This window comes from Malania oleifera, chromosome 1, assembly GCF_029873635.1.
Source record: "Malania oleifera isolate guangnan ecotype guangnan chromosome 1, ASM2987363v1, whole genome shotgun sequence".
In the NCBI taxonomy this organism is placed as follows: domain Eukaryota; kingdom Viridiplantae; phylum Streptophyta; class Magnoliopsida; order Santalales; family Ximeniaceae; genus Malania; species Malania oleifera.
Window position 1 is genome coordinate 148,231,469 of NC_080417.1, and position 12,570 is coordinate 148,244,038.

Sequence of the window (12,570 nt, forward strand, 5' to 3'; positions counted from 1 at the left end):
AAGACAAATACAGGTATGGTCATCTCATTACTACAGTTTTATACAACAGATGATTTTCCAACCGAAATAGAGATAATACCCAAAACCCCAAATTTTTCCCAAAACTGTAACCTGAAAATCCCGCATTTTCACTTGATAGATTTTCCTAAATAAGTAGCCAAAACATACATGCAATCATAAACTACATGTTTATCGATTCCGATTTCAAAAATAACTGATATAAATAGAATCCCCTTACCTTTTCCCAAATACCAAAATATGAACTCTACGGTTCCAAAACTACGAATCGAGTTCCTAAAACCTAAACATCCAAGAACTATATTTCACTATAATTCTTACTACTACATATATACTGAAAAGAAAATAAAATCGCACCCTTACCTCGGTTTTGGGTCAAAACCCAAAAATCCTCGAAATGAATTTCTAATCCACTGTAAATGTAGAGATTCTCCTCCTAATCCATGTGGTAACGTTGGATCGTTGATTCCGGCAAATGACAGCCTGAAATCCTAGAGAGAGAGAGAAAGAGGTTTTTGGTTTCTTAATCATTAAGCAAGTGAAAAAGATATTTATAACCCTTTGACCCGGCCAGTCTCGTCGACGAGCTGCAGAAGGAAGTTCGTCGATGCCAAGGTGGCCTCGTCGACGAGCCTGAGATTTCAAGATTTCCCAAAATCTTTCGGCATCTCCTTGTCAATGAGCTACTGAATCTCGTCGCCAAGCAAACAAAAGGCTTCATCGACAAGCAAGGAAGCCTCGTCGACGAGCCTTGCAGATTTTTTCCTTTTAAATTTTCCTTCTCTTTTCACCATTAATTTAATACACTTATCTTGGGTCGGGTTCTTACATGCGCAGTCATTTAGCGATTGCTAGCCCAATTGAGAATCTAAAAGTGATTCCATCCATTACGGGAGAATATGTTTTCTTATAATCAATTCTGGGTTTCTAGGAAAAACTTGTGCCACAAGCCTTGCTTTATATCGAATAATTTCATTATTTTCATTTCACTTGCGCACAAATACCCATTTGTATCCAACGGGTTGAACATCTTCTAGTGTCTAAACTATAGGTCCAAAAACTTTTCTTTTTGATAGAGAGTTTAATTATGATGTGATAGTCTATTTCCATTTTGGCCAATCACTTCTACACCGACTTTCATTAACATATTTAGGTTTAGGATCCTCATTACTTCTGGTAATGGTATTACTTCTGATAATGTCATCATTACTTCTAGTAATGTTAGTAGATACTGCATATGCAAATGTGTTGTTGAAAACAAATTTATTTTTTATTCCTTATTTCTCTTGTGTAATGAATTAAGATCTCATTATTATTTTCAGGTACCCGTCCCTTTTCAAGGGATATCTCCTCAGGAGTTTTCTCTTCAGAAGATTCCTTTTTAGGAGGTTCCTCTTCAAGAAGTTCCATAATAGGAATTTTATTTTCAGGAGAAACGAGTTTGTGAATGTTGAATGGATTATCCACCTCTGTAACTTCTTTTGAAATGTTTACAGATTTTAATTTTCTTCTTCTGGGAGTTTTATCTTTTGCACCAAAAAAGTCTTCCACATTTAACTTGCAGCTTAAGTTTATTAGCTGGTTGTTGTCCTTTAGGGACATCAATACCTACTGTAATATTTGTAACAGGTATATTAGATTTTAATATGGCCTTGGTATCTGCAAAAAAAATTTAGTAACTGATTTGCAATCCCTTGCAAATGTATAATCTTCTGAACTTCAAGTTCACTTTGATTTGTGCGAGAATCTAAATGAGAAAAACTCATGACATTCCACAATATTTCATGTTGTGCTTCAGGTACTAACTTTTCTCCCCCTAATGTAAGAAATACTGTTTTATTAAAATGATAATTAATTTCTATTAAGAACGGTCAATACACATGAAATCAGTTGATAAGAGAATCTTCTAGTTCTTTGGTGGATGATCATGTGAATTTTCAATGATTATTTGCATTGTTACATCTTCAGGATGTCCAAGATGATTAGGCCAAAGTGTAAATAACTTTGCATAATTGCACTTCTGGTGCAAGACATTATATGATTTAACTGCTTTAATATTTGTATAATAGAAATTAGAAAATAAAGTTTTTCTAAAATTTGTTTCTTCTAAAAACAAATAAGTGATATAAAAAAATTATTTATTGCCTTCATTTGTAGTTTCAATGTGATATCCATTAAATCTTTAAAGTTTAACAGATTTCTTCTAGATCTGCTGGAATATAAAGTTTCATCAATTTGTAATAAAGTACAATTGAGTAACTTTATATTAATTCTTACGGAGTCTTCCATCAAATTTGTAAAACTAAATATTGTATTAACATTTGTTAAAGATATATTCAAATAATGGAAATATTTTCCATCTCGAATAATTGTGTGTTGTGGTACTGTCATCTAAACAAACTTTTTTCCATAGACATCTTAGAATCAATCAAAACTTTAGGACAATCCACGGTGCAATACATATTTTAAAAACCCATTATTATAATTGAATATAGTAATAATATATAAGATAATAAATCCAAATATCATATTGTTTACTTTATATCTTAAGATATTTCACTATTATTTTGATTTGTAAGAAAATTAGCAAAATTTGTTTCAATTTCTTTACTTTTTTTTTTTTTATGGAGGCTTGGTATAAATCTACCAAGTGTCTGGGCATACAACAGGTATGCGCCCAATGATATGTTTCTCCGCATCTGTAGTATTCATTTTTATGATGCATAAGTCATTGATTTTGATCATTATTCCGCTTTTGGGGGTCATCCCTCTTCTAGGGGTTATCCCTTTTATAGGGGATTGTAACCTCACATCGATGTCTGTGGTTATTTCGACCACAGCCATGATCATGCCCACGACCATACCTACAACATCGTCCTGAACAAAGAAATGTGTTCATATTCACTTAAGGGAAATTTAGTAAAAGTTTTCTTAAACATGTATTCGTTAGTAATATTTTCACCATATAATTTTAGTTTCGAACTAATTTTATGTAGAGCTGAGTAATATTTATTGATTGTTTTAAAATCTTACAACTTCAAGTGCAATAATTCATATTGAGTTTTTGGTAAAATTACAGTCTTTTGATGGTCTAATCTATTATTTAAAATTTTTATAAGATAAGTGGGTCTTTGATAGTAAGGTATTCAGTCTTTAATTCTTCTTCTATAAATACAACAACAACAATAATAATAATATATGAGAGAGAAAACAATTAGAGAGAGATAACAATTATAAGAGAGAGGGGAATTATTAATTAGATAGGGAACTGAATGTAAAATAGAAGAGACAAATACGTCTGAGCTTATGCATGATTATATATATAATAATATATAATATTTTCTTAATAAGTCACCCACTCTATGCACTTTTCACGCATCATCATATATACACGTGTAAGGAAGATCATGACTTTTGCACGATCCTATAAGGGATGCAATATTTCCATCTAAAATAGTATTTCCAAATTTCATGGCATTTAAATGAATTTCAATATCAAGAATCCATTATAGATAATTATTGTCTTTGATGTCTAGGGAAACAAATTAATTTTGCTTATGTTTGACATGTGAATAAATTAACAATAATAAGACAATTTGTAAAAACAGAATGTAAAAACTGAAATAATAATATAATATTAATTCTACCGTTTTGGGGTACTTAAATATGTTTTACTCAGGAACATTATTTTATTTTTCTCAATTTGTACTCTTCAAGAGTATGATTCCAATTTACAATATTAAATTGGGTAATAATTTACTACCTCTTTTGAAGGTTAGATATACTACCTCATATAGAAGATAAACATTTCACATCTTTAGAAGGTTGATTTGAACATCTTTTCGAGAGGTTAAAAATATACCCTCTTCGGGAGGTAAATATTTACCATATCTTATGGAGATTAGATATATATAGTCTATCCAGGAGGTTTATCTCTTCGAGAGATTAAATATGTTGATGAGAAATTTAAATATATTGCTATTAAGGAGGTCTGTCTTTTCGGGAGATTAAATTATGGAAGATTTAAATATATTGTCTTTTCAGGAGGACTATCTCTTCGGGAGATTAAATATATAGTTTTTTCAAGAGGTATGTTTTTTTTTTTTTTTTTTTTAAATAGAGGCTTGGTATAGATCTACCAAGTGTTTGGGCATACAACAAGTACGCGACCAATGATCTGTTTCTCCGCATCTGTAGTATTCATTTTTATGATGCCTAAGTCATTGCTTTTGATTATTATCCCACTTCTGGCGGTCATCCTTCTTCTGGGAGTTATCCCTTTTATAGGGGATTGTAACCTCACGTCAATGTTCATGGTTATTTCAACCACAACCATGACCATGCCCACAACCATACCAACGACATTGTCCTGAACAAAGAAATGTGTTCATATTCACTTCAGGGAAATTTAGTAAAAGTTTTCTCAAGCATGTTTTCGTTAGTAATATTTTCACCATATAATTTTAGTTTTGAGCTAATTTTATGTAGAGTTGAGTTATATTTATTGATTGTTTTAAAATCTTTCAACTTCAGGTGCAATCATTCATATCGTGATTTTGGTAAAATCACAGTCTTTTGATGGTCAAATCTATCATTTAAAATTTTTATAGGATAAGTGGGTCTTTAACAGTTAGGTATTCAGTCTTTAATTTTTCATCTATAATAATAATAATAATAATAATAATATATGAGAGAGAAAGCAATTAGAGAGAGATAACAATTATAAGAGAGAGGGGAATTATTAATTAGACAGGAAACTGAATGTAAAATAGAAGAGGCAAATACGTCTAAGCTTATGCATGATTATATATATAATATTTTCTTAATAAACCGCCCACTCCATGCACTTTCTACGCATCATCATATATACACGTGTAAAGAAGATCATGACTTTTGCACGATCCTACAAGGATGCAATATTTCTATCTAAAATAGTATTTCTAAATTTCATTGCATTTAAATGAATTTCAATATCAAAAATCCATTATAGATAATTATTGCCTTCGATGTCAAGGGAGAAAAATTCAATTTTACTTATGTTCGACATGTGAATAAATTAATAATAATAAGACAATTTGTAAAAACAGAATGTAAAAGCTGCAATAAAACTAAAATAATAATATAATATTAATTCCACCGCTTCGGGGTACTTAAATATATTTATTCAGGAACATTATTTTATTTTTCTCAATTTGTACTCTACAAGAGTATGATTCCAATTTACAATATTAAATTGGGTAATAATTTACCACTTCTTTTGAAACTTAGATATACTACCTTATTTGAATGATAAATATTTGATCTCTTTAGGAGGTTGATTTGAACATCTTTTTGAAAGGTTAAAAATATACCCTCTTGGGGAAGTAAATATTTACCATATACTATATAACCTATCCATGAGGTTTATCTCTTCAAGAGATTAAATATGTAGACAAGATATTTAAATATATTGCCTATTCAGGAGGTCTGTCTCTTCATGAGATTAAATTACGGAAGATTTAAATATATTACCTCTTCAGGAGGACTATCTCTTCGGGAGATTCAATATATAGTCTTTTTAAGAGGACTATCTTACTATCTCTTTTGGCGAATTTATACTCTTTAAACTTTTAAAGACATATTTTCTTTTAAAGAATATTATATTATTGTGGAGTTAAAAACTTATAAAAAAAATAAATTAAATAAGAATTAAAGAAATTACTTAGTTGATTAGAGTCTCGTATTGATAACGTATTATAAAATATGCAGGAAAATAAATAGAGATAAGATATAAATTTACATGATTCAGTTATGCTTACTCTATGGGCGAAAGGAATCAAAAACTTCACTATTTCAGAAGGAATTATAAGATTTGGAACCAACCTTATACAAAATATTTCTTTTTTCTCTATCTCTCCTCTTCTCTAATCCTTTCTACATGCTCCTTACTTCAAGTATGCAATATGTATATCACAAATGAGAGGAATAATGTGTCCTTTTATAGGACAAGGGGTGGAAGAGGAAGAAGTGGAAGATGAAGGGGTGACATCCACTGATTTTATTTTATTTCATGACATAAACCGCATTAGTCCTCACCTAATTGTCATTATAGAAGCTCAAATTTAAGCACTCATGGAGGGCCCAAATATTGTTACACATAATCATTGATTAATTAAAAAATATATACAAACAAATCACATATCAAACATAAATATAAAAACAAAAAAACTGATATTTCGGATTAACTTTAAACCATAGTTCTCCAACAAAGAATGATATAATTTTAAAGGAAATAAAAAATTAAAGCATAAGAAAATTTCAAAAACCTTTTCAAATATCTAGATTTATTCTCTACTTGAGGTTTGATTGGGGACATTCTAGCTACCATAGACTTTTGTGGACTATCAATTTAATTATTTAAATCATGACAAAGATCATTGAATGAAGTTTAAAACGTCCTAATGTTTTAACTTTTTATTTAATAAGGGCAACCTTAAATCTTAAATTTGATTATCGCCGGCCTCCATTCAAAATTAAATTCCAATGGCGTTCCCGTCCATTCCTTTTGCCCCATTATGTTTTTATAATTAAATTCTCGGGGATGCATACTCAGTATACATGCATCTGTCTCTCATCACAAGATTCAATGTATGATTTTTTTTCGGTTCATTTTTATACGAAGAAAGAAAATTAGGAACAGAATTTGCCATTACCGCATGTGAATGGCACCGCAGTATTAATGGCTACCGTGCGAACAGGCGAATACCCTCTTCTTCTTTTTGTTCTATTGAGCTTCCATGATGTGCTTAATAGATTTTCAGGACATCATCACATAATTTCTTCTTAAGCATGTATTAAGTAATAATTACTAAACCATTTGAGCTACAGCTTGTTTTCTCATCATTAATAGAAGCTTAATATTAATCCGCTGATTTAGATCTACAATTCTTATAATATATGATCAAAACATGAAGAAGGAGAGAGAAAAAAAGCGAGCAATCTTATTGATAGTAAAGAAGTTCCCATAGACGCATAACAAAGATCAAGGGCTCAAGGGCCACACACAAACTTCTGAAAATAGAAAAAGCACAACGCTACCACCACCACTACTACCCAGATTTCAAACAAGCAGAAAACTCCTTGACTACGTAGAAACAGAGAATTCCCAAAGCACTAACCCACATAATATAACACCCACCACATCAAATCACGTCACAGTCCTCAAAACCCATGTATCTTAATCTGCTCTTTCTTCACTATCCCCGCCTGCAATTCCCAAACAATAACCAAAAACGTGAATCAGCACAAAGCAAACACAACGGCACATACGTTCGAAGATGGGATTTGGTTTACCTGAACAAGGAAATGGGAGGCGTTTTTGCGCTGATCGCCTTGGAGTTGAATGACCTTGCCGAGTTCTTTGTCGTGAACAACATTCCCATTACAACAGAACTCCTTCTTGAGGTCCTTCAGGATCCTCTCGTAGCTAAAGTCCTTTTTCAGTCCCTGCACTGTCGTCAGGCTCTTCTTCCCATTCCTCTGCTGTATCCGGATATGCACATACTCCTTGGCCCCAGGCGCACCTGTGTCGTTTGCCTCTGTGAATGGGTCAAATGCTCCAGGGATCTGTGCGTCTATGTCAACCATATATATGCCTTTGGGTACCGGTACGGTGATCGAAACTTTTAGCTCGGACTAAGCGGAGCCGCGCTGCTCGACTGGATGCAAGTAAGAGCTGAAAATTGGAGAGAGAGAGAGAGAGAGAGAGAGAGAGAGAGAGAGAGAGAGGGAGAATTTCTAGACGAGTAAGGATGGTTTCTTAAAATGAATCGCAAAAAAAAGGAAGCAAACCCTCAAGTTTTCGGCTCGAGTGGTTCAAATCTTTGAGTTTGAAAGAATTTAGACAAAACTAAGTAGGTATTTACATTAAACATTGTCTAAATTTAAGCAAATTCAGCTTCAACACCTAAAATCATGCTCCAAACACAGCCATAATTGAGAAAGAAAAACCAAAGGATTAAAAAACCTACAGATCCAATTTAACTAAACAAAAATGTACAAACCCCCACAAGAACATATCACAGAGAGTTATTCTTAGATATTCCAATTCCAAAAAAACAAAAATCATAAAGAAAATCGATGCACACAGAAAAGAAATCGAATAAAAAAACACATGTTCTTCCTCTAACGTCAATCAAATCAAACAAATAACCAGCACACGAAGATCACATAAGAAGAACCAGCGGTGTGAATCAAATAAGGAAAGAACGAATTTAAAAAAAAAAAATACAATACCAAAATTTGTATAACATCAGCCATAAAAATTAGAAAATCTGTACTAGAACTCTAAAAAGAAAAGAAAAGTAGGAAGGATTATTAGATTACCTCAGAATCAAAACGCGTAGACGAGATCGGACGAACTCAAGAAGACAATGAGAAAAGGAAAGAGCGGAGGGGCAGAGTTTATATAGGCGTGGAAACCGGAAAGTGGCGGTGGCCGCATACCCTTCTCGGCCACCAAAAAACTAACCGGGATTAAGAGTTGGGTTGCGTATTGGGACACCTGGGGTCAGTTAACCATGGATCGGACGATGGAGATGAGAAATGAGAAGTTCAACGGGTGAGATCCGTGCTGACGTGGACAATGAGGTTGGGTTGGGTGGGGTTTGCACACGACGAACGCACCACGCCATACGGCAGAGTACAGCACGTTGGGATCACGGAATACTCCAGATATGGGGCCCACCAAAATATTAAAAATATAATCTGAAGGACCTGTTTGGTCAAGTCGTGAAACCCAACTAAGACCGAAAAATATGTCCTGTATACGCGTATTGGGTACGTATTGAGTGTTAATATGGTTTGAATACGGCTCAATATAAATAAATATACCTATAAATACTTAAACATTGTTAAAAATAAACGATAAAAAATTAAAGAAAGAAATTGCGAATGCTAAAAATGTACCTTTTACTAAATAAATTGCTAATACACCATGTGTAACGATCCGAAATCTATACTATTTTTTTTTAATTAAACTTTACTATATGTTGAAACTTAATTTATTCTGATACCTTTGGATTATTTATTATAACATCTCAGACTCCAAATGAGCACTGAGGAAACCCTGTTCATTTTGCACACCTATGTAATAGAAAATATAAAACTGTACATCCATATTTATAATACCAAAATTCAATAATTCTCCAAAATATACATACACATAAACACATCTCTTAGTAACATCTACCAAAATTCCTGAAAAACTACCCAAAAACACATCTCCCTAAAAACACTTACTCCAGAACCAGGGCAGTGCAACAATCCCTCTATCAGCGAACCTGATCTGCTCGTCTAGTTAGATCACTTGAAAAATGTTAAATCACTAGGATGAGACAACGTTCAGTAAAAGGAAATATGCTATTACTAGTGTATGACGACTGAGTTCCATAGATACTATACTGATAAATATCTGAAACTGTAAAAGTTGGTAAAACAATATACAGTACAACTTGCATCTATTATAATTTAAAATACAACTGTATTATCTTAATTTTCTACTTCTTCATACTTTTAGTATCATAATATATCTGCTGATATTCTATAAATATGTATACATATACATAACTGTGATATTTATCCTGAAAAACTGTACATCATGATTTAACCCCTGATTACAGGGTAGTGCTGCTCATAGGCGGAACTTAACTCTAGTTGGCCTACCAGGATAAGTTAACTGTAACTCTATCAATCCACAACCCGACCATCTGTAATCCCTCTAAGACAAGGTACTAGTATCTACCTCGTCAAATTGACCACCTCAACCCAGTTTTTTTGGGAGCCTGAAATCTCTCTAGGAACGATTGACGGAATCCTCCACACTTTTTTTTCTTTTTTGAAAAAAAAAAGAACGACACCTCCTATTTTTATTAGAAAGCCCCTCACTTATGGCGGAGGAATACCGTGGTTCCAACCTTATGATTTGGGGACAACAAAATCAAACCCCAAGACTCTAAAACTAACTTAACCAACTTATTCAAAACCAATAATGTAACAACCCGAAAAATAATGGTATTTAAATAATAAAAAAAGGGAAAATGGAAACCGGAAACAGAAAGAGGCAGTCGACGACATTGCATTTTGGGAAGGAAAATCCTGACGAATTTTTCAGCTCCTCGTTGACAAGGGTATAACAGGAGCTCGTCGACGAGGCTAGGATTCGTCGACGAAAAGATACCGATAGAGGATTTTCAGAAACCTAAAATTCGTCGATGAGGATTGACGTTCGTCGATGAACTTTCTACAGGACTCATCAACGAGGTGACGTGGCTTGTCGACGAATCCCGTAGTATAAATTGGGTTAAACGTGATTTTTAGTCCATTTTGCTGCGCCGAATCCCTCTCTCTCTCTCTCCCCATACAGTTTCTCTTCCTTCTCTCTTCGATTTTGGGCTGGATTTCCTTCGATTCGACGATCTGAAGCCACCCCGATGCTTCTGGGAAAGTACTCTGCAAGTCTGTTGGAACGGATCGTCGGTGGGGCTGAGTTAGAAACCATCCCAAATTTAGGGTAAGGCTTTTTACTCAGTATTTAGTTATTTGACAGCTGTAAGAAGTGTTATACGTGTAGAAATACTGAACTTTAGTTTTGGCAAATGTTGTTTCTAGGGTGTTGATTTGGGAATCTTATTGGTGCGGGGCAGATTTTCTTAGGGGCTTTTCAAGAATCAGGTAAAGGGATAAACTAAGTTAGTATTTTATGATAATATGTATATTGTTATAACATTTGATTTCAGGAAATAAATATATATTTATATATGATTTATATTTGGAAAAATATTGTTGAAAATGATGGTGTTGAATATGCGAAAAACCTGTTAGTGTGGCATGAGTAGAAATTGTTATGAAATGCTGTTTTCTAGGAATGTGTTAATGATACAAAATTTTATAATGGAAAACCAGTGTATGGGCTGAGATTTTGATATATTTGTCAGCATACGGGCCGAGCTATGTGTAGGACTTGTCAGCGCGCGGGCTGTGCTATGATTTACTAGTGTACGGGCTGAGCTATGTGTATGATTTGCCAGTTTACGGGCTAAGCTATGGATATGTTTGTTGGCATAAGGGCCGAGCTATGGAAATGATTTGCCAGCATACGAGCTGTGCTATGATTTTTCGGCGTACGGGCCAAGTTATGGTAAAATGTGTAATACCGACGTACGGGCCGATGATTTTCATGATATACGTATATATGCAAAATGATATGATTGATTTAAAAATTAATGATATGAAATATCCATGTATCACAGTTTCAGTATATGTTATATGATATCAGAACCTAGTTGGCTTGGTCTAGGCTAACATTTGCACGGTACCGTTGCTATGTGTCCATGGTCTTCGTGATCATGATATCAGTGTTAACGCTGTTGTATGAAGTGGTGTGAGATTGGATGGTCGATGTGGTTTTTAAGAAGTGTGTGAGCGCCCCTAGTGTACGGACCATGTAACGTCCCTCAATTTCTTAACATAAAATATGACATAATAAATAAAATGGTCAACCCGAACCCGTGGGTAGCGGGACACCTGTCAAACACAGCAGAAAACCTAGCAGCAGTAAACATAAAATCTCAAACATTCAATCATAAAACATAATACCAGAGCATTCTATACATCCTCACATACATCCAAATATCTCTAGGGTCAAACACAAAATAACTCTGACGTTATTACAAAATCTTACCCTTCTCACAGGGTAATCTCACTAGCTCAACGGCGGCCCTGACTCGCCAGTCTCTCAGGAGCTCCTGAAAAATTAATTAAGTTTGGGGGTGAGACACTTCTCAGTAAGGGAAAATAAACTAAATACAGCTGTGTGGCAACATGAATATTTAATGCATTTGTACGTATACAGTACATTTCATAATTCTATAAACATAATCATATCGTACTGGGTAAACATATATTTTCACATCTGTTAATAAATCATATCATACATAAAATCATCTGTTATAACTGTAGTACTGAAAACAAACCTAGGATGACTAGTTAGCTGGTATCATGTATTACCCTCCATGACGGGTTGTGCAGCCCGAAGGCGGGACCCGACAATGGCTGGCCGACCACTGCCGAATCAAATATGTCTGTAAGTACGATGAGCCCGCCACACCCTAGTCTGGACTGCCAGGTGGACGTCCACACTCTATTGAAAGCCACATCGACTATCCATCTCCCATCCCCTCGTGGGACGGTAGTACTAATAAGGCCTCGGGCCAAAATTAACCCATAGCTACGGTACCGAACTCCTGGTCTGAACTAAACTAACATCCTGGTTGTGAAAATATATAATACATGATCACACGTAACATCATTACGGCCTCGTGCCGAAAACATAGATACGACCTCGCGCCGAAATCATACATATGGCCTCGCGCCAAAATCATAGTAAATATGGCCTCGCGCCAATAATATAAATACGGCCTCATGCCGATAGCATAAATACGGCCTCGTGCCGATAACATAAATACATGGCCTCGCGCCAATAACATAAATACGGCCTTGTGCCGATAACATAAA

The 12,570-nt window shown here is 34.3% G+C and overlaps 2 protein-coding genes across 2 annotated transcripts in view; both read right to left on the reverse strand.

The window, feature by feature from the left end:
* Positions 1 to 6,982: 6,982 nt before the first annotated feature.
* Positions 6,983 to 8,509, reverse strand: LOC131162707 (protein translation factor SUI1 homolog). Its single transcript, XM_058119313.1, has 3 exons — positions 8,383 to 8,509; positions 7,351 to 7,732; positions 6,983 to 7,263 (listed from the first exon to the last, which is right to left on the reverse strand). The coding sequence occupies exons 2-3, from the start codon at positions 7,642 to 7,644 to the stop codon at positions 7,219 to 7,221; spliced, it is 339 nt and encodes a 112-aa protein (XP_057975296.1). The 5' UTR covers positions 7,645 to 7,732; positions 8,383 to 8,509; the 3' UTR covers positions 6,983 to 7,218.
* Positions 8,510 to 11,735: 3,226 nt separating this feature from the next.
* Positions 11,736 to 12,570, reverse strand: part of LOC131158226 (AUGMIN subunit 4-like) — a 59,266-nt gene continuing 58,431 nt past the window's right edge. Inside the window, exon 15 of the mRNA XM_058112940.1 lies at positions 11,736 to 11,801. Coding sequence (XP_057968923.1) covers positions 11,764 to 11,801 — 38 coding nt within the window. The 3' untranslated portion in view covers positions 11,736 to 11,763. The remainder of the gene's footprint in view (positions 11,802 to 12,570) is intronic.